The 23,456-nt window shown below is 42.4% G+C and overlaps 1 protein-coding gene across 2 annotated transcripts in view; it reads left to right on the forward strand.

Annotated features, from left to right (window-relative positions):
* Positions 1–23,456, forward strand: part of ARL15 (ARF like GTPase 15) — a 321,318-nt gene that overhangs the window by 154,229 nt on the left and 143,633 nt on the right. For both annotated transcript variants that reach the window (XM_069748486.1, XM_069748495.1), the window contains one exon: positions 10,235–10,443. In XM_069748486.1, the coding sequence (XP_069604587.1) occupies positions 10,235–10,443 (209 nt within the window). The remainder of the gene's footprint in view (positions 1–10,234; positions 10,444–23,456) is intronic.

Consider the following 23,456-nt stretch of genomic DNA (forward strand, 5'->3'; position numbering starts at 1 on the left):
CAACCATCAGGAGCCATTGATCGGCTGCAGATCACCAATATTTTGTCCAAGCGGACCACTGACCGACAACTGCCTCATGTATGTCCAGTTTAAAGGGGTTGTTCACCGCTATCTTTTTTTTTTTTTTACTTTAAGCCTAAAAAATAGGCAGGTAGTTGGTAACCGAGGCAGCTACCTCTGTGTTGCACCATGCGGTGTCTCAAAGCAGTTACCGAACGCTCCTTCCGTCGATTTAGCTGCTTCATAGCAACAGAGCAGCTCCTCTACTGGGCTTATCTGTCGACAGGGTGGGACTGCTGACGTCCTGCTGATTGACAGTCTGCTCTCCGCAGTTTGACAGCAGACTCTTCACTGCCTATCAGCATGACTTCCACTGCCTAGCTCCATTAAACAGAGCAGAGCGGGTAGAGAAGCTGCTGCTCTCTTGACGTGACATCAGCGGAAGCCGATGAGGACCACTCTGCCGGCAAGGATCGGAGCCAGGCTGAACAGGCAGGTAGTTAGGAATTACTTGACTGTTAGTTCTTAGGCTTGTAGTTATAAAAAAAAAAGGGGTGTAATCCTGGATTACCCTCCTAACAATGCAGAGATGAATAAGAGATTAATAGGAGTGTTGTACATCCGGTGTGCAGCCAGTGTAGAACTTGCGTTGGTGCGAATCGATTCATAGGACCCGTGAAGCACATGTGATGCCTCGTCAAGCCTGCTAAAGAAATGAAGACCCATCAATTATGGGAGGTAGGAGGTGGTCCTTCCAGTGGCCACAGAATATTGACATACATGGTCCGGCAAATCGATTCACAGGACCCAATCCATCAGTCACGTCAGTAACTTGTGGCCACTGGACTGGAACCCTGAGAATGGCCTCCTACCTCCTTGGCATCCACGGCTTTGCTTCTTATTAGCCGGAGTCTTGCAGTGTGATCGTTGTGGTGTGAAGCATGTGATGTCTCGTCAAGCCTGCTAAAGAAATGAAGACCCACCAATGACGGGAGGTAGGAGGTGGTCCTTCCAGTGGCCACCGAATATTGTCTTACTTGGCCCATGGTCCTGCAAATCGATTCGCACCAACTGTAGATAAAAGTAATTCCAAAATTCCCACAGATTCTGAATATTTCAGCTTTTTCTGAGGAGCGTTATTTTCCAGTCCTCATGTTGGCTGATCTCCATGTACACAGTGCTGTTAATTATCGTTTTCAGCGATTCATCCCCCGATGGACCGTGAATCAGGTGTTGCCTTCATTTTATTGTCTGGACAGTGTCCAAATGATTGCATCCCAGCACACACGGAGGATGTGGTCCCGAGGTAGCGGGTGTTACGGGATGAGTAAGGTGCTTTGTACTTATCTTCGGGACTTCAAGGGGGTTCTTGGCATTCTTAAACCTGTACCTGCTTAGTCATAAAATAAGGCGACATCGCTCCGTTATTGTGGCTTTTACTTTTTCTGCTTTTTTTAGTTCTCTGAATGTATCCATGCAATCAGTTGGTGTTGTAATCCACATAGCCATGGCTATATCCAGGGCCGTGTAGGAATCGCTGACCTCTGAATCCTAATTGCATGCTAAAATGGATTGTCAGGTTCAGAAAATTAATTTCCAAGAAATGTGAAGGGAGGTCCCTGTTCAGGACCTTTTCTGGTACAGCGGCTTCAAGGAGAATCTGACGCATTCATGTTTTCAATGGACAAACTATTTCTCATCGGGCACTTAGTGATTCTTGGTTTGCCCTGTGGAGGCGCTGCAGAGAATTTGTACAGTTACTAATTACAGAAAAGCGTTGGGACAATCTGTGATCAAGTTCTCTTAAGGAGACCCCACTAAAAATATGTATTCTTCAAACCACAACAACCCATTTGACCCCTAACGATTATCAATGTCTTTTTATTGCAACTTTAAACCCTTTGACAGCACCATAAAGAGTGACCGACGCATCATGATAAAAATGGTCCCTCCTTTCCTCGGATCACTGAATGACACAGATCAGAATATATTAACACACAGGACTATGTCAGCACATTATTGCTTTATTACATTATTAGATCCCTTTAAATATTTTTTTATTTAACATCTCTATTTTAAAGTTTGTAAAAAAATAAATAAAGCAAACCAGATCTTGTACAAAATGTATTGCATTAAAACAAAAATCTAAAATGAATAGGTATTCACGCTACCATAAAAATTAAACACGTTAAAGGGAATCTGTCAATAGGATCAACCCTCCTAATCCGTCTATGCGGGCATGGAGGTCATAGGACGCTGAATAAAATGATGCCTTGATACCTGCGACCTGATGTCTTATTACTGAGAAATCCATGTTTTTCTTAATATGTAAATGAGCTGTTAAGATCTATGGTCCGGACATAGATCTCCCCTGAGAGTCTGCCTCCAGAGATTATTTTAAAGGAAAGTGGGTTACCGGTGTGAGACATGAAGATCAAGGGAGCAGATTGTCTGTCATTACATGTCTCACATTGGTAACGCCCCTTTCATTTATAAACTCTGGAGACAGATTCTCAGGGAGAGCCATGTCCGGCCCATAGATCTTAACAGCTAATTTACATATTAAGAAAAAATGTGGATTTTTCTGGAATGTGACCTCAGAGTGCACACATCAAGGTGTCATTTTATTCTGTTTCCTATGACCTACATGCCCGTATAGACGGCTTAGAAGGTCTGATCCTGCTGACGGATTCCCTTTAAGGCTACTGACATGCTGTGAGGAAATGAAGAAAAATCTAACTAGTCTTTAAAGGATTTGTCCAACACTTGCAATCCTCTTCTTAAAGAGAAGCTATTATTAGAAAATGACTTACTAAATCCAATGCGTTTTAACCCCTTAATGTTCGCCAATACGTCTTTTACCTGACCTGAGGTATAAGAGAATAGCCTCCCCATACAGGTGACAATCCAGCAGCTGTCGGCTGTCCACTATAGCTGACAAATTGCTGCATCAGCCACAATCAGTGTTTGCACTGTTCACATCTGTTTAACCCCTTAGATGCTGCGGTCAATAGTGACTACATCATATAAATGGTTAACAAAGTGTGGAGGCTTCCTATTTATCCCCATCGGCAACCTGAGATCATGACTGTGTGGTCCTGATGTTTGTCATGGCAATTCGCGAGCAAATGGCGGCCTCCGAGTCTGCCGGCTACATTGACCTGTTAAAAAGTTAGCGACATTTAGGTGGTAAAAAAATCAACTTTTTCATTCCCATCATGCCACTTTGTATTAATTCCTGAAAATCACCTGAAGGGTTAATAAACTACCTGACTGCAGTTTTCAGTATGTCAGGGGGTGCTGCTTAAAATGGTATCACTTTTGGGGGTTTTCCAATATATAGGACCCCCAGAGTCACTTCATACCTGGATAGGCTGCTAAAAAAATAATTTTGTAAATTTCCTTGAAAAAAAAAAAAAAAAATGACCGCTACATTTGTAAACCTCCTAAAATGCTTCCAAAATAAAATAACATTTTACAAATGGTGCTGATGTAAAGCAAACATGTGGTAAATAATATTTATTAATGTTTTGCTTTGGTATGACCATCTGTATTAACCCCTTCATGACCTTGGGATTTTTCGTTTTTCCGTGTTCGTTTTTCACTCCTCTCCTTCCCAGAGCCATAACTTTATTATTTTTCCGTCAATTTGGCCATGTGAGGGCTTATTTTTTGCGGGACGAGTTGTACTTTTGAACGACATCATTGGTTTTAGCATGTCGTGTACTAGAAAACTGGAAAAAAATTCCAAGTGCGGTGAAATTGCAAAAAAAGTGCAATTCCACACTTGTTTTTTGTTTGGCTTTTTTGCTAGGTTCACTAAATGCTAAAACTGACCTGATATTATGATTCTCCAGGTCAGTACGAGTTCATAGACACCAAACATGACTAGGTTATTTTTTTATCTAAGTGGTGAAAAAAAATTCCAAACTTTGCTAAAAAAAAAAAAGAAAAAAAAAATTGCGCCAATTTCCGATACCCATAGCGTCTCCATTTTTCATGATCTGGGGTCGGTTGAGGGCTTATTTTTTGCGTGCCGAGATGACGTTTTTAAAGGGAACCTGTCACCCCGTTTTTTCAGATTGAGATATAAATACTGTTAAATAGGGCCTGCGCTGTGCGTTACTATAGTGTATGTAGTGTACCCCGATTCCCCACCTATGCTGAGAAATACATTACCAAAGTCGCCATTTTCGCCTGTCAATCAGGCTGGTCAGGTCAGGTGGGCGTGGTGACATCGCTCTTTTCTTCCCCAGCTTTCCGTTGGTGGCGTAGTGGTGTGCGCATGTCCAAGTTCCGAATTCCCTGCGCGCACGTGAAGAAACAGCGCGCGATCTGCGCTGTTCCGAATTCCCTGCGCGCACGTGAAGAAACAGCGCGCGATCTGCGCTGTTATCCCTTTCATCCCCCGTACAGCAGAGCACTCCATCTGCGCACGCGCGGCCCCAGGAACATGGCCGCCCCCACCGATGAAAGGGATAACAGCGCAGATCGCGCGCTGTTTCTTCACGTGTGCGCAGGGAATTCGGAACTTGGACATGCGCACACCACTACGCCACCAACGGAAAGCTGGGGAAGAAAAGAGCGATGCCACCACGCCCACCTGACCTGACCAGCCTGATTGACAGGCGAAAACGGCGACTTTGGTAATGTATTTCTCAGCATAGGTGGGGAATCAGGGTACACTACATACACTATTGTAACGCACAGCGCAGGCCCTATTTAACAGTATTTATATCTCAATCTGAAAAAACGGGGTGACAGGTTCCCTTTAATGATAGCATTTTGGTGCAGATACGTTCTTTTGATCGCCCGTTATTGCATTTTAATGCAATGTCGCGGCGACCAAAAAAACGTAATTCTGGCGTTTCGAATTTTTTTCTTGCTACGCTGTTTAGCGATCAGGTTAATGCTTTTTTTTAATTGATCGGGCGATTCTGAGCGCGGCGATACCAAATATGCGCAGATTTGATTTTTTTTTTATTGATTTATTTTGATTGGGGCGAAAGGGGGGTGATTTAAACTTTTATATTTTTTTTATTTTTTTCACATTTTTTTTAACTTTTTTTTTTTTTTTTTTACTTTTGCCATGCTTCAATTGCCTCCATGGGAGGCTAGAAGCAGGCACAGCACGATCGCCTCTGCTGCCTCTGTTCGCTGCTATGTAGCAGAATTGCAGGTGTGCTGTGAGCGCCGACCACAGGGTGGCGCTCACAGCTGCCGGCGATCAGTAACCATAGAGGTCTCTAGGACCTCTATGGTTACCATCCTGACGCATCGCCGACCCACGATCATGTGATGGGGGTCGGCGATGACGTCATTTCCGGCCGCCCGGCCGGAAGTGGTAGTTAAATGCCGCTGTCTGCGTTTGACAGCGGCATTTAACTAGTTAATAGGCGCGGGCAGATCGCGATTCTGCTCGTGCCTATTACGGGCACATGTCAGCTGTTCAAAACAGCTGACATGTCCCGGCTTTGATGCGGGCTCACCGCTGGAGCCCGCATCAAAGCAGGGGATCTGACCTCGGACGTACTATCCCGTCCGAGGTCAGAAAGGGGTTAAAGGGATAATCATTCAAAGTTTGAAAATTGCTAATTTTTTTTTTTTTTTTTTTTTACATTTTTGTCAAATGTCTCATATTTTTTTGTAACTAAACACAAAACATATCGACCTAAATTTACCATTATCATAAAGTATAATGTGTCACAAAAAAACGATCTCAGAATCACTGGAATTTGTCGAAGGGTTCCAGAGTTATTACCACATAAAGTGACACTGGTCAGATTTTTAAAATATTTCTAAGATTTGGCTCTGTCACTAAGGGGTTAAATTATTTATTTATTGTTGGCGTGTTACAATCTGATTAAAAAATGGAAATCTTTCAGTCTTTCTTAAACTCTAACTTCCGGAGATCCACATGTATATTATTCACATTGGTCAGAACTTGACCCGGACTTTTGTATTGACGTGTCTAATGAGCGTGTGCAAAGGTCATTGTGAAGGGAGAGAGCAGGGTGATTGGTGGATCCTGTGTTATCAGTGGTGTATAGAGGTGTTACCTGCCGCTGTAATCCTGCCTCTAATGATTACAATCCTTGCTGAAAGCTCTTCCTGAAAGGCCAGGAGGTAGGAGTCTAAAAATTCCCCAATGTCCAGTGTGAAAATTCCAAGATTACTTATTTTATTTATTAACACAGGTTGTGATATGAAAAAAAGCCTTTTTTTTTTTTCAAAATACATATACCACCGATTTAAACATTTTTTTTTTTAAATAAGTCTGTATCTGTTTGCTTTCTTTTATTTGACAGAATAAAGAGAAAAATTAACTCGTCTGTCACTTACACGCGTAATGCTGTGCCGATCACTCTCCTGCATCATCGGTATCAACATCCAGCAGGAGGCGCCGCAGCTGCTGATTGTCTGCAGCCTTCACTTTCTGTCGCTCCTTCCGATCAGAATGTGACAGTTGCAGCCTATCAGATCTGGTCTGATCTAAAGGTCTCATCTAAGGGTTTCAAAAACATAAATAGAATATAAACTTTTTGTAAAAGAGTCAATGAGTAAGGAAATGTCCAAGAGGTTGCTTTACTTCGTAGTGCCCTGTCTATCCGTCCTGTAAGTTCCATAATTTGTTTCCTCCTTGGGGCTGCAATTTGTGTTTAAGTGTATAGTGTGTGTTGTATTTAATGTGTGTCTATACATACTGTACTTTTAGGCCATGTTCACACGATCCTTTTTTTCATGCGGAATTGCCGCGATTTTCCCGCTGCGGGTCCGCAGCTGTTTTCCATGCAGGGTACATTACATTGTACCCTATGGAAAACAGGAACTGCTGTGCCCACAATGCGGAAAATAAAAAAAAAAAGCCGCGCTGAATAGCTGCGGGAAAAAAGAAGTACCATGTCACTTCTTTTTTCGGAGCCGCAGCGGTTCTGCACCCATTGACCTCCATTGTGAGGTCAAACCCGCAGTAAAACCCGCAGATGAAAAAAATATCTGCGGGTTTTACTGCGGTTTGTGGTGCAGAACCGCTGCAGCAGGAAGTGCGGGGAAGCGGGCGGAAGTGCGTGGGCGGAGTGTGGCTGCCCCTTCGTGCTCCAATCCCACCGCCCCGTGCTCCGATGCCCCCCCCAGTGCTCCGATGCCCCCCCCCGTGCCCTAATCTCCCCCCCTTATACTTACCCGGCGTCCCGGTGTCCGTCCGGCCGTCTTCTCCCTGGGCGCCGCCATCTTGCAAAATGGCGGGCGCATGCGCAGTGCGCCCGCCGAATCTGCCGGCCGGCAGATTCGTTCCAAAGTGCATTTTGATCACTGAGATAGATTATATCTCAGTGATCAAAATAAAAAAAAATAGTAATAGTTTATACCAAGGAAGGTGACGGGCACAAGGGGGCATTCTTTGCGTCTGGAGGACAGAAGTTTTTTCCACCAACATAGAAGAGGATTCTTTACTGTTAGGGCAGTGAGAATCTGGAATTGCTTGCCTGAGGAGGTGGTGATGGCGAACTCAGTCGAGGGGTTCAAGAGAGGCCTGGATGTCTTCCTGGAGCAGAACAATATTGTATCATACAATTAGGTTCTGTAGAAGGACGTAGATCTGGGGATTTATTATGATGGAATATAGGCTGAACTGGATGGACAAATGTCTTTTTTCGGCCTTACTAACTATGTTACTATGTTACTATGTAAATGACACCCCCCCCCCCTTTGTCACCCCCATAGGTAGGGACAATAAAAAAAAATTAAGAATTTTTTTTTTTCCACTAAGGTTAGAATAGGGGTAGGGGTAGGGTTAGGGTATTTTCAGCCATTTTAACCCTTAAAAACTTCCTAGAAAACACACAGACTCTGCATAGAAAACTGCATAAAAAAAGGATCAAAAAACGCATCAAAAAACGCATCAAAAAAGGACCAAAAAAAGGACCTGCGTTTTCTGCCAAGAGCTGCAGTTTTTTAAAAAACAGTCCTGAAAAAAAAAGGATGGAAATCAGGAACGTGTGAACATACCCTTATAAGTATACTAGCTGAAGAGCCCGGCGTTGCCTGGGCATAGTAAATATCTGTGGTTAGTTATAGCATCTCACTTCTCTTATTTTCCCATCACACCTCTCATTTTCCCCCTCACATCTCTCATTTTCTCCCTCACTCCTCTCATTTCCCCCCTAACACTTGTCATTTTGACCTCACCTCTGTCATTTTCCGATCACTCCACTATTTTCCCTCACTCCTCTCATTTTGCACTCACACCTTTCATTTTCACCTCACACCCCTCACTTTCACCTCACACCTCTCATTATCCCCTCAGTATATACATGTTTGTCATCTCCTGTATATAGTATATACCTGTATGTCATCTCCCCTGTATATAGTATATACCTGCTGTATGTCATCTCCTCCTCTATATACCTATGTGTCATCTCCTCTTTTATATAGTATATACCTGTATGTCATCTCCTCCTGTATATAGTATATGCGTGTCATCTCCTCCTGTATATCGTGTATACCTGTAAGTCATCTCCTCCTGTATATAGTATATACCTGTGCCATCTGCTCCTTTATATAGTATATACCTGTGTCATCTCCTCCTGTATATAGTATATACCTGTCATCTCCCCTGTAAATAGTATATACCTGTGTCATCTCCTCCTGTATATAGTATATACCTGTATGTCATCTCCTCCTGTATATAGTAACATAGTTAGTAAGGCCGAAAAAAGACATTTGTCCATCCAGTTCAGCCTATATTCCATCATAATAAATCCCCAGATCTACGTCCTTCTACAGAACCTAATTGTATGATACAATATTGTTCTGCTCCAGGAACACATCCAGGCCTCTCTTGAACCCCTCGACTGAGTTCGCCATCACCACCTCCTCAGGCAAGCAATTCCAGATTCTCACTGCCCTAACAGTAAAGAATCCTCTTCTATGTTGGTGGAAAAACCTTCTCTCCTCCAGACGCAAAGAATGCCCCCTTGTGCCCGTCACCTTCCTTGGTATTATAGTAACCAAGGAAGGTATATAGTATATACCTGTATGTCATCCCCCTGTATATAGTATATATGTTTGTGTTATCTCCCCTGTATATAGTATATATCTGTGTGTCATCTCCTCCTGTATTAGACCGCGTTCACACGTTATTTGGTCAGTATTTTTACCTCCGTATTTGTATGCTAAATTGGCAGCCTGATAAATCCCCAGCCAACAGGAAGCCCTCCCCCTGGCAGTATATATTAGCTCACACATACACATAATAGACAGGTCATGTGACTGACAGCTGCCGTATTTCCTATATGGTACAGTTGTTGCTCTTGTAGTTTGTCTGCTTATTAATCAGATTTTTATTTTTGAAGGTTAATACCAGACTTGTGTGTGTTTTAGGGCGAGTTTCATGTGTCAAGTTGTGTGTGTTGAGGTGCATGTAGCAACATGCATGTAGCGACTTTTGTGAGATGAGTTTTGTGTGGCGACATGCGTGTAGCAACTTTTTGTGTCGAGTTGCATGTGACAGGTTAGTGTAGCAAGTTGTGTGCAGCAAGTTTTGCGCATGGCGAGTTTTGCGCGTGGCGAGTTTTATGTGTGGTGCGTTTTGAGTATGTGCAAGTCATGTGTTGCAACTTTTGTGCATGTGGCAATTTTTCCGCGTGTGCAAGTTTTGCGTGTGGCGAGTTTTCCATGAGGTGAGTTTTGCGCGTGGCGAGTTTTGAGCGGCGACTTTTGTGTTTAGACTTTTATGTGGCAAGGTTGGTGTATGTGTGGTGAAATGTGTGCTGAGGGTGATATGTGTTCAAGCATGTGGTCGTGTGTGGCACATTTTGTGTGTGTTCATATCCCCGTGTGTGGTGGGTATCCCATGTCAGGGCCCCACCTTAGCAACTGTACGGTATATACTCTTTGGCGCCATCGCTCTCACTCTTTAAGTCCCCCTTGTTCACATCTGGCAGCTGTCAATTTGCCTCCAACACTTTTCCTTTCACTTTTTCCCCATTATGTAGATAGGGGCAAAATTGTTTGGTGAATTGGAACGCGCGGGGTTAAAATTTCACCTCACAACATAGCCTATGACGCTCTCAGGGTCCAGACGTGTGACAGTGCAAAATTTTGTGGCTGTAGCTGCGACGGTGCAGATGGATATCCCGGACATACACACAAAAATACACACATTCAGCTTTATATATTAGATTTATTACAATACAATATTTATTTATTGAGATAATTGCTTTTCTTTACACAGGAGCAGCCAATATCCGAAAATACTGGAGTCGTTATTACCAGGGATCTCAAGGAGTCGTATTTGTCCTTGATAGTGCCTCGTCTGAAGAAGACTTAGAAACTGCCAGGAATGAGCTCCATTCCGCCCTGCAGCATCCACAACTATGCACTTTACCTTTTTTAATACTGGCTAATCACCAAGACAAGCCAGCGGCCCGGTCCGTACAAGAGGTAGGTGCTGTCCTCTACCTTCTGGAATATCCATTAGCACTTGGTGCCGTAAGAAGGAAGGTGACCTAGTGTCAGTGTCTTACGTGTGTAGGACATTTAGGGGCGATCATAAGGTGTCGCCTGAAAGAGGCGGCGAAACTGGGACGTTTCCCTTATTTCCAGTTCCCATTACTCCATTGGAGTCATCGACTTACTGGCCATGAAGACTATATACAAGCCGATCGGCGCATTTACTCGTCTGTGACACAGGCTGGCGGAACAATGGTGGAGACAGATCGATCGCCAACATGATTGTTCGGTCCCTGTGCAGTATCAAGTGATCAGCGGCACATGTTCTGAATACAATTTATTGATGCGCATGCGTAAAAATCATTGTACCAGAGGAACAAGTCTTGTTGGTCTGTTTAGTTTGGGCCAAAAATCCAGAACAAGCGTTTCTGCTGACAGCCATTTGTCGATTATTGCTTCGTCTAATCAACCAAAGCTGGTGCTTTTTGTATTTGTTTTTTCCTGAAAGGCCAAGGGTCCTACATACAGAATACTCGTCTTATTGAAAGGTTGTCCAAGCTTGGGTGAAAGTCTCTGGTCATTCTATGTGACTGCTGACTTGTGTGAGCAGTGTGCACACTGCTGGGATTCCCCCGGTATTGCCGATGCAACCAGCTGCTGGTGCCTTGCCTGCAGGTATACAATTTGCGTATTGTCAGTCACATACTGACTAGACGTGCTCGCCCTCTTTGTGCACTCAGACGAGCACATCTAGTTGGTGACTGCCTACTTGCATTGGCATTACCAGGGAATCCTGACAGCGCACATTCTGGTAAATAAAGTCTGCAGTCTCTAATCTTCATTGCTTCTTTAATTTCCAGTTTGCAGCCGGATTCAAGTTCCCAATTTTTTTCTCCCAGTAATATAGGCTGGTCGTGAGGTCTGTGTATACCTCATTTGTTGCTGTCTTGGGTAGCTCAGCACAGCTCACTTTGTGCTTTCTTATAAGCGTTTTTTTTTTTCTGCCCTCCCTTAGACTGTTCATGCTTTATCCCCCTCCCACGTTGTGTAAGTGTCATAAAAACACCACTCCCTTCCTGCTGTTACCTCTAACACTGAGAGAACAGGAGAAGAACTGAGAAAGTCGTCAATCTGAACAGAAGCACTGCCGGACTTGATAAAGGACAGGATGTGGATGAAGTGGCACGGGCCTCTGTTATACAGCGTACATGTCTCTGCCCTGGTTCTGTATTTTAGGTAACAGACAGAACGATGTAATCTGATCATGTCGTTTTATTCCGCTAATATCCATCAGTTTGGAGACAGAGAAATCTAGTTTCCCCTTGCAACGCTGTCACCCAATAAATCCTTGCTATAAATCAGAGTAGTCTTTCAAGCATTGTAAACGACGACATTTGGCAGCAGTGTGCGGTGCTATTTATACTTGTATCATGCGGTATATAGGGTAGCATACATTCCTATTGTATGAATAGTGGGACAACTCCCTTTTGTGGGTTTAGTTGTATCGAGAGAAATCGTATTGAGTTTTTTGCTTTTAGGGTATGTGCACACGTTCAGGATTTCTTGCAGAAATTTCCTGACAAAAACTGGACATTTCTGCCAGAAATCCGCATGCGTTTTTTTCGCTTTTTTAACGCTTTTTTGCATTTTTTCCCACTGCATTAAATAGCAGGAAAAAAATGTGAAAAATTTGCAAAATTCATGAACATGCTGCTTTTTTTGCGGAAAAAACTCATCATGTGCACAAAAATTGGAGAATGCATTCTAAATGATAGGATGCATTTTTTATGCGTTTTTATCACGAAAAAACACGAAAAATCCTGAACATGTGCACATAACTTTTAAGGTTAAAATTTTCGTTTTCATTCAGTTACCAATTATAGGTTTTTTTTCTTTTCATTTTTTTTATGTAATCTGTTGTAAAGTTGAAATCCGAATAATAGGGAGAATTTTAACATCTGATACCCCTGGGTTGTGCCCTCTTGAACAATGACAGCCAGTTATGGCTGCCATGATGGCGCTTTTAGTGTTGTCGCTCCGTCATCCACTGGTAGCCTATAAATCTGCAGGATTGCATATTACTGTGTGAACTAGGTCTAAGGACATCATCAGGATTATTCTCAATTGTGAACTAATATAGTCTAGAAACATTCCAATCGTCATATCATAGAGCTCTGGGTACTGACAATTGCTCATGTTGCTTTTCTATCCTGTTAAATCTTCTCTTTTCCATTAGGTCTATGACATGATGTGATGAAAAACAGACTAGCTGAATCCTAAGCCACATGAAGAAACAGGAAGTCTTTTTCCCTGTATGTTCTATATCACTGCAGAGTCACTGGCAGCCCAGCTCTACTCCTGACCCACCTGCTGTACTCTCCCATACCACCTTTCCAGGGACTTGGCAGTGAAGTAGAATTGTAGTTCTAATGATGACTCATACAGGCGAAAGAGAATTTCCATTTCTACATAGAGCTTAGAAGGATTTGTGAGGGAATCTGCATCAAAAACCACTTCAAATACTCTTCGAATGCTGATCTAGCAGCAGAGCTGGTTTAGTAGTAGTATGTGCGCTTGTTAAGTAATTAATGCAGACATATTTGCACCATTTCTGCATTTATTGGCTGGAAAACGCTGTTTAAAATAGGCTTTTTTTTTTTTTTTTTACATGCTTTTTTGGTGCAGATTTTTCCCCCACTCCGTATGATGGAAATCCGAAGAAAAAAAACGCTGAAAGAATTGACAAAGCTGCAAGTCAAAAAAGCAACCTGTGCATGACACTTCAGGATTGTCATTCACTTTACTAAATCTGCTCAGAAAAAAACTGCAACAAATCTGCAACGTGCGCACAGGCCCCTAGTGTGTGTTTTTTTTTTTTTTTGTTTTGTTTTCCCAAATTCTTCAGATCTTTCGATTTTCACATTTTAGCGACAGTAAATAAAAGTCCGTTCTGAGGATTCGTGCAGTAGGAAGCACTCGCGGTGAACTTTTTAGCATCTTTGATACTCTTTTTCTATTCATCCTTTTTAAAAGACGCAATCCATTTTCTTTCTTTTTTTTTTCTCTCCCCTTGGGTCTAAAGGTTAGCTTTGTAGAGCAGTGAGAATGTCAACTCGTGCGTACGAGCCAGTCGCGATAAAGGTAATGTTGAGGGCAGTCTCTGTCTATTATATCTTCCGAAAACGAGTCTGTGTGGTCTTCTAGGGGAACAAATGGCCCGTCAGTCTGCACAATGAATAGTGGTATCGGAGAAGCCCTGCGCCCTAAATTACGGCCGGAATTGACGGTCACACGTTCTGTCTGCATTCACCTCCACACATGCGGAGCACATGCCTGCTGGACTTCTGCAGCTTGTTGGACTTGTCGTGCGGAGTCTTTTTTTTACATGTTCTTTTATGTTTTTATTTCCACTCTGGTCTATTATTACCATGCCACATGCAGGCTTATCAAGGATGAGATTTCTGGCCAAGGAGTAAATGCCAACATCTGATGACGGTAATGTCCCTCCACCTTTGGGTCAAACTTTTTGCATATCGGTTTTCCAAAAGTCAACATTCAATTGGTCTCAGGTAGAAATGTCGGTATAGGTTTATTACATGTAGTAGAACCACTTGGCACCATTCATGGTGATGAGTCTGGTACTCGGCAGGACTAAGAGCTCGTACAGACGGAGGTATGAAGCCAGTACTGACAAATTTACTGTAATCTTCCGTATTTTAAGCCACCATAGTGCCTCTTAACATTAGCAAAAAAACGAACTTGAAGTTGCCTAAAACAGGGTTGGAGTTTGCGGAGATCTTAGGCTGTGGTAGAAAGGAACCTGTCACCTTGCACGTGGAGTCCGATCTGTGGATCGTATGATTTAGAGAAGGAGAAACTGAGCAAAGTGATATATAGGTTTGTTGGAAAAGATTTGGGATCGTATGGGTGACGTTTCCCCTTGCGGAGAGTGACATGCCGAGGTGAGGAGACTTTTAAGCCACAATGCTTCTCTGGGAAATGTGCAAATTGTCTCTTCAGATAGCAAGAGGACTAGAACTCTAGTGCCACCAATAGGAAGTAGCAATCCTAAAAAGTCAATATCGACTCTCTAACGAGCCTTAGGATAAAAGCCAAAAACCATAATCTCTGTTTGCAGATGCTGTGTTTTGGGGTACTGCCCCTCGTCAGTGCAAAGTGTGAAATCTGGTTTGCCTGGGTGAGAGGCCTCAAACCAGGATTGGGAAAGATTTGCTATATAACTTGTTTTTTTATTAGTGGTGAGTGAATGTGCTCAGATAAGGTGTTATCCCCCATGCTCGGGTGCTAACCCAGTGTCTTCGGCATGCTCGAATAATATGTTGGAGTCCCCGTGCCTGCATGTTTTGCGGCTGTTTGACTGCCACAACATATGTAGGGATTGCCGAACAAACAGGCAATGCCTGCATGTGCTTCAGCTGTCGAACAGCCGCGAAACCGGCAGCCACACATGAGCATGCTGGGGTAACACCTTATCCGAGCACGTTCGCTCATCACCATTTTTTATTAATTTAGTTTGTATGTAAGAGTCCGGTGGACGGTTCTACTAGTGATTGACTATCTACATGCAGTGTCATACAGGGAAGCCTGTCAATCACTGAATAGGACCGCCGCTGGACTCGCATGCATACAGATGCTAGGGATTTCAATGAATAAAATGCAAGGTTTACTGAAAATGTTCCCACAAAAAGTATCAGTCTGGTCAATTCCTCCTGGTCCATAACGCCCTACCTGAAGATTAGGTACCATTTTCAGTGTGACAAACATCTTCAACTTTTTTGGGATTAAAAAGGAATTTACTTTTTGTCCAACAACATTAATAATACAATCCAAACACTGATTATAGTATTTTACGTGTTTCAGACAAAAACGTGGTCAATTTTCATTGTGACAGGTTCACTATAAGTAAAGCCACTGATTAATGCTTTGATCATTAGCAGCGATGAGCGAATATACTCGTTACTCGAGATTTCTCGAGCACGCTCGGGTGTCCTGCGAGTATTTTTTAGTGCTCGGAGATTTAGTTTTCATCTCCGCAGCTGAATGATTTACATCTATTAGCCAGCATAAGTACATGTGGGGATTCCCTAGCAACCAGGCAACCCCCACATGTACTTATGCTGGCTATCAGATGTAAATCATTCAGCTGCGGCAAGAAAAACTAAACCTCCGAGCACTAAAAATACTCGGAGGACCCCCGAGCGTGCTCAAGAAATCTCTAGTGACGAGTATATTCGCTCATCACTAATCATTAGCCTTCGGTCCTTGTGCCTCGGTCCCAACATCACTCATTGACATGTTCTACAGATTCCAAAGCCTTAATGAATAGGACATTATTTTATTCCACAGTAGGCTAGATATGGATAATAGAGAATAGCTGATCTCAAGATCAGTAGGTTTCCTGAGGTTGGACCTCTAACAGAAATATTGTTCAACCGTGGTAGGAGAACCCGTGAAGAACAGGCTTTGTGAAAAATCTACCTGGCTAGCACTAGTCCCATGTGGACCTGAAGCGCCTTTCTAACCACAAGCACATCTGGGATTTTCTTTTGGGATGTTCTGAACTCTGCTTCCCGTTGAGTACTATTGGGTTCTAGATTTGATGATTTTCACTTTATCTGGTAAACTATGCTAATTCTTTGCTTATATTTTTCTTCCATTCCCACTTTCCTTTGATCATTGATCCGAAAGACCCTACTCTCCAAAATTTTTCCTCTTTCTTTTGACATGGCTTATGTTTTGAAACCTTCCTTTAGGAACCACAAGCCGTTCCACTTGACTAACTTGTGATCTAATGAGCACTGAGACAGGGTTTTAGAGACCATTTTTGTTGCCGTTGAGGAAGGCTGGCTAGACAAGGTAGGACAGAGGCTAGGTCATTAAAGAATAGGCTTGTTAGCCTACATTAGTTTTGCTAATTCACTTCACCTCGGGTCACCATGGGCCAAAGATTTGGGTGCCATTAAATCTCAAGCTCTGGAAATCCTAGTGTTGCGTGTATTCAGATAGCAGAATGTTGGAAATTAAACTGTTTGCCACTTTTTTTGTTCTTTTTTTTTCATGGGGATGTAGAGTCAAACCTGGATTACTTTGTTATTCAAGATATTACGAGATGTAGCTAGAAGTCTTAACAACAGACTTTACTTAAGGATTATCTTTAAACAGACCGGAGTGAGGTTCTGAGAGAGGGAGATGCTTATTCTTTGTAATTGTTACCATGTTCCTTTATTTACTTATGTTGCCCATGGTGCGACCAATCAGCGCCGGGCTCCTCGGGGCTTTTGTGCGACGGCGCTGTTTAGAGGAATAACATTTTCTTGTTTATGCAAAACATTCAGGTCAATATTTATAGGATTAGTTCAAGTCATTGTAGGTGTTGAAATAACCACGCACGCTAAACCCAAAACCGTGACCGTTTAGAGAGCCTCGGCTTCAGCACGGCCTCTTCTGTTCCATCAACATCTTGTGTAAATAGTTAATTTACTTTGTATTTTTTTTATATTTTTTTTGAGAACTATAAGCTGGAGCTATAATGCTGTTCAGAATAGTTTTCCAAAACCCACCGATGACCCTCCTATATACCTATGGTGAGGGATCTTCCTAACTCTGGTAGACACTGGTGGGCATACTCTACAAATTCTAGCTCCACCAACGCGGCCTCATTGATAAGGGTGTTACCATGTAACACAGAAACGATAAAATATTTTAGACTGTAATAATTGCATCATTTCATCTGTTTATCGGGAATATCTTGAAACACCCCCCTCATAAATGATCCTTTATATAAATTACTAAAAAAAATGAAGGAAACTTTCATATCACAGTACAACCCCAAGTGATTTTATCTTCTGGGATCTCAATCAGTTTTATTAGGAAGCAGAAGAGATTGTGAATCAATTTCGCCTTTGGTACAAATGTAATGGGCAACAGCAAGTCAATCCCCGAAAGGGAATAGTTTTGTAGTTGGTGGCCCCAGACCCGACCGATTCTTCTCTAGTATTGCGTTTTGCTAGTGTCCTTGATCCGATCGGTAGCATGAGGTGCCCCTTTATGTAGCACAGGATTCCAGCAGCTCCTGGATAGCACATCCATACATGCAGTTGTATGAAGGTTTGCTGATCCTCCCACCAGTTACAAGTGCATGGAGCAGATACCTAAACATGGGGCATTAAGCGAGGAGAGCAGGACAGGGTTGGAGAAGGGCATCAACCCAGCAGCAGGGACTGGTATTTCTTCCTTTGTGCTGGGAGGACTAAAGGAGCACTGCCAGAACCCTTCAAAATGACCACTGGGCTACAGGTCTGCCTTTTCTAGCCAAACTGTAAGAGACTGACTCCATGAGGATCCAATGTTCTGAAGTGGGACCTGTGCTCACAGGCCAAGGCAGCTTGATTGGTGTTCCTCAGAGAACACCTTGTGTGGCATGTAGATCATCGGTGCCCTGTTTTAACACATTGAGCACATGTGACTGATGTGAAAGAGTCTGGAGATGCCATCATGAATGTTATTTTGCTTGTAAAATCAACCAAAATTACAAGTTTAGCTGTAGGCCAGTGATGGTCTGGCCAAGCATATTTTTGTAGGGTTTCGCAAACCTCCACGTGATAGTCAATTGTACTCTGACTGCTGTTCAATATCCAAAAGAAATCTTCATTGTCAGACCGTATTGTGGTTCACTGGGTTCTCCGTTTTTCCTGGTGCAGGACAATGCCTGTCCTGATGTGGCCAGAGTCTGTAGTCAGTTCCTGGGTGATAAAAGCATTGTTGACATTGTCCAGCCTTAATGTTCCTCAGGTCTGGAGCATTATGTATCAGTGCATACTCTGAGTGGTAGAGCCACAGCCTGTCCAGGAGCCCCGCCCCCGCAAGGACACCATCCACCGTCTCATCAGGAGCATACCCAGATGTTGTCGGGAGTGCCTACAAACTTGCGGGGGCCATAATGAGTCACATTGTCAGTTGGGGTTATAAAATTCACCGAAATTTCATGCACCTGTGATTACTAGGATTTTCAGGACTATTCAGAATTCATCCAGTTGGGTGATGATTTTCGTTTTCCAGTGAACCTTGGTACATTAGTTGGTTCTCAACGGAATTCACAATTTTTGTCAGTAAAGATTTTCAATTTGAAGCTTTTGTTCATCAAAATTCGATCTGTTATTTCAGAATTCCTTCATATTTTTTTTTTTTTTTTTAATCAGTATATTTATTTCCACGCATTTTATGCTAAAACGTTATAAGAAAACTTTTTTTTGGGCATTTTTAACAGACATAATCGTGAAAACCACCCCATAAAATAACTGAAAAGCGTCCCATATAATGAACTTAATGCACAGAATTCTCAACATGACAGTTCTGTGCACATGTTCTATCTCATGTCACGTATTTTTAGCCGCTTCAGAGTTCGGAAACCCTGTAGTGACATGCTTGTTCTTCGAGCGGCTTCTGCTTGGAAACCACTCGCTCTTTGTGCTTGAAAGTATACAGCAAAAGAGGCCGGCGGTGGGGCTGCTTTGAGGATGCCCACAGAGGCACTGCAGGAAAACAACCACCAGCATTTTTCCTAAAGCAGATTTGCCTGGGAAAACTCGACGGGTGCGCCGGCGTCTACGTCTCATAACGTAATGGAGACCAGCGAGAGGTAAGGAACGTTGCACGATGTAGTCATCCCTCTACTCATAGGTCACTATAGATCTATTGCTGAGTTGGTCAATCATTTTAGTCCAGAAGGTACGCTAGGGAATAGTGGACGTCTTGGGGATTGACTATTGATTACGCTTTGCATTCTCTTGAGTTGAACCACCAGAATGTAGACAACTCTTTATTCCTGTTATTATAGTTGTTGTTAATGTACCATCAAGTCAGACTCCTGGGGATGTGATGAATAATGTTTCCTCGGAATGTTTTTTTTTTTTTTTATAAATATGACCAAATTTGTATATTGGTTAATTTGTGCAGTTACGTGCACATGAACTTTCATGTGTACTTGGCGAGTTTAACAACCCTCCCCCCCAACAAAAAAAGACAGTATGCAGTTTTATCACACCACCCAAACTACATTGACCGATCTGCTCTGTAAGGTAAATTATGGGAATAAGTTGACAGACCCCGTAATGAGTAAGTCATCTGGTCTCGAAAGGGAAACAAGATTATGGACATGAGTCTTCAAAACAATTTTGCCAGTTTTACATTATTGTACCCCTCCAACCCTCTTGGCAATGTATGGTAGCCCCATCACAGTATGATTCACCAATTGGGATCCCCATATAGTCCTCCATACAGTAGAATTGGCCCGACATTGCCTTCCATACAGTGTAATGGCCCCACATATCCCATGATACAATATAATGGGTCCCCATTGCATCCTTTACAGTATAATGGACATACCTAGCCCTCTATACAGTATCATGTACCCATATATTCCTCCATACAGTATAATGGGCCCTGCTATACTTTCAATACAGTATAATGGGCCTAATAGTCCTCCTTATGGTATGAGGCCCTGCCTCGTCTTCTGTACAATATAATAGACCCTGCATTGCCTTCCGTACAGTAAAAGAGCAATCTTTGCTTTCCATACAGTAGAATATACCCACATAGTCCTCCATATAGTATAATAGACCCACGTAGCCCTCCATATAGTGTAATAGCCCCACATAGTTCTCCATACAGTATAATGGCCCCACCTTAAAAAAAAAAAATACTCACTTCTCCCCAGTCCCCCACTGCTCCGGTCTCTGCAACAAGCGCTCTGATCCTCTGCACTGCTCGGTACATGGAGCGCATTTTGTTGTCGTCAACGCTGAGATGTCAGTCGCAGAGGGAGAATGATGGCGGATGGAGCGTCAGCTGACGCCTTCATTTTTCATCATTGTTTTAAAATGCATCGACATCCAGGATGCTGATACAGTTCAAAGTGCGATGACTTGGTGGGCAGGGAAGGTCTCCTGGTGTCTCAGTCCAAATACACTCACCCTTTGGGCCAGATTTGACCTGCGGGCTAGACTTTGACAATTGTGACCTACAGTAATTAAAATGTTCTATGCGTACGTCAAATTATTAAAAAAAAGAGTATTAATGCCTCTTATTCAAAAATCTTCTCTAGCCTGTAAATTGTCATGTCATTACAGAAAGCCTGGGTCTATTCATCTCGTATAGAAAGGGCATACGAAGGAAATGCTCCAGACACAGTATACACATGGCACACAAGGTTTACTGTACTTGGTTTCAAAGAGAATTTTTTTAAATTCTAATTATGCAGGAAATTCTATACAGATTAGTCATTTATCATTTGTTTCTACACGGTAAAAATCATATTTAAAACAATATTAAGAATTCTTTAAGTGATCTTCTTTGTACTCGCAGATCACAGCGTCCAGACTGTTTGAATTGGATAACAATAAAAGATTTAGTTTTTTTCTCTTTCTTGATTTAATATTTAGCTGGTTGTTTAAACTTGTCTCGTAGATGACTGATAGATCCCGACCTGCTCTCTAATCTGTCTGATTCCTTCTGAAAAAGGTGTTGACTTGTGAGTGAAAAGGAGAAACCATCGGACAATAGATTAGTCAGGTCTTAATTGTTAGATGTAGGCGGTCGTTGTTGATTTTAACTTTTTTTTTTCCCCCATTTTTTGTGCCCGTAACCACAGTTATATAATAATAATAAAGGGAGAATAAAACCGATGCTCCTGCTTTAGTTCATACGTATAATACTAAATGTTAAAATAACACCATGGCTGCCTAGAGAATGACAGACCGCTACCTACACAACTTCTTTGACGTATGAATGAGGTATGTGAATGCGACCACCAAACAAATTCACATTTATTTCATGGTTTACATTCATACAGCGGTGAAATTCATTGTGTGATCTTGAAAAGGAATTCAACACACCTTGGTTCCAACCGTGAACGCTCACATGGACGGTGACAGACGATTTAAGGGTGAACGATGGGGAAAACGGTGTCCTAAAATGAATGAAATCTTGAGGTGTTTATATATTGAAAATTCTTTTTTTTTTTATTGGGATGGTCCCAGTGATCAGCTGTAATCTGTAGGGTACCTGGACAACAAGTGTTAAATTTCCTTGCACTGCCAACACAGGACAATTGAAGAATTACATGGTGTTGGGTCATCCCGAGTCAATGCCTGTTTCTGTTCCCATCTAGATAACCCCCTTTTCAATGATTTCTCCAGGTGAGGCAGATGAGCTTTCATATTGCCTGTGGCATATCTTTCACCCCTTAACGACCGCCGATACACCTTTTAGCGGTGGCAGTTAAGGGTACTTACTCCCCCGAGCGTCAGAAATTCTTGTTAGTTTTTTACCGATCCAAGTGTTACGATCACCGTTGTTCACGAAATAACGGCGACCGCAAAAAAAAAGTCTGATTTCCCATTTAATTTCTCTCTCCTCTGATATGAACTAGCAAATCAGAGGAGAGCCAAATGGGGTTCCCCGAGCCCCCCCAGTACCTCCGGTGTCCCTGGTCTCTCCTGCATCCCCCGGTCCTGTCCCCCGGTGGTCTGCGTCGTCTTCTGGGAAGAAAATGGCGAGTGCGTGCGCAGTGCGCCTGCGGAGATCTGTTAGCCGGCACCCGGCAACAATAGGAAATTTTTCCTATTGTTTCTTTTTGATCACTGTGATAGGGTCTATCACAGTGATCAAAATAAAAAAAATGGTAAATCAAACACCCCTTTATCACCCCCTTAGTTAGGTAAAAATAATAAACTTAAAAAGTGTATTTATTTTCATTTTTCCGTTAGGGTTAAAGCTAGCATTGTGGTTAGGGTTGAGATTACGGTTAGAGTTGGGATTAGGGTTAGGGGTGTGTTGTGGTTAGGGTTGGAGTTAGAATTGGGAGGTTCCACTGTTTAGGTACATCAGGGGGTCTCCAAACGCGATATGGCGCCCACCATTGATTCCAGCCAATTTTGCGTTGAAAAAGTCAAATGGTGCTCCCTCCCTTCTGAGACCTTCCATGCGCCCAAACAGTGGCTTTTCCCCACATATGGTGTATCGGCATGCTCAGGAGAAATTGCACAACAAATATTGTGGTCCATCTTTTCCCGATACCCTTTGGAAACTATTTTTTTCATTTTCACAAGTAAATTTTTTGTGAAAAAAGTAAAATGTTAATTTTTTTTCCCTTCCACATTGCTTTAGTTCTCTTGAAGTGTCGTTAAACTTCTTGAATGTGGTTTGGGTATTTTCTGTTATACCCCCCCCCACACACACACACACACACAAACTTACTTCAAATGTGAGGTGGTCCCTTAAAAAAAAAAAAAAAAACATTTTGTAAATTTTGTTGGATTAATGAGAAATCTCTAGTCAACTGTTAACCCTTATAACTTCCTAACAAAAAAAATGTTTTCCAAATTGTGCTAATGTAAAGTTGATATGTGAGAAATGTTATTAACTATTTTGTGTGACACCACTCTGATTTAAGGGTACAAGAATGAAACGTTTGAAAATTGCAAAATTTTTCTAAATTTTTGCCAAATTTCCATTTTTTAAATAAACAAACGCAATTTATATCAAAGAAATTATACCACTAACATGAAGCACAATGTGTCATGAAAAACATTCTCAAAATCAACGGGAACCGTTGAAGCGTTCCAGAGCTATAACTTCATACAATGACAGTGGTCCGAATTGTAAAAATTGGCTTGGTCATGAAGTACCAAATTGGCTCTGTCACTAAGGGGTTAAAAAAGTTTTTGCACTTTTAGAACGTTTTCCCAGATGAGAGCAGACTTAAGCTGAATTTTTCTTTTTTATTGATCCAAGGGCAATCAAAACTGTTATTTGTCAATTAACCCTGTTCCCAGTTCACACATCCACAGTATAGTCGATGCCAGTCCTAATCCGTCGGGCACTGGTTTTAGTGGAGAGGTGGTCGGGATTCACATCCAAATGGTAATTCCTACTCCTTCTCTACTAACTGTCAAACACATCAGGTCCCTGTTCTTGAAATCTGT

The sequence above is a fragment of the Ranitomeya imitator genome, chromosome 1 (genome assembly GCF_032444005.1).
Source record: "Ranitomeya imitator isolate aRanImi1 chromosome 1, aRanImi1.pri, whole genome shotgun sequence".
NCBI lineage: Eukaryota > Metazoa > Chordata > Amphibia > Anura > Dendrobatidae > Ranitomeya > Ranitomeya imitator.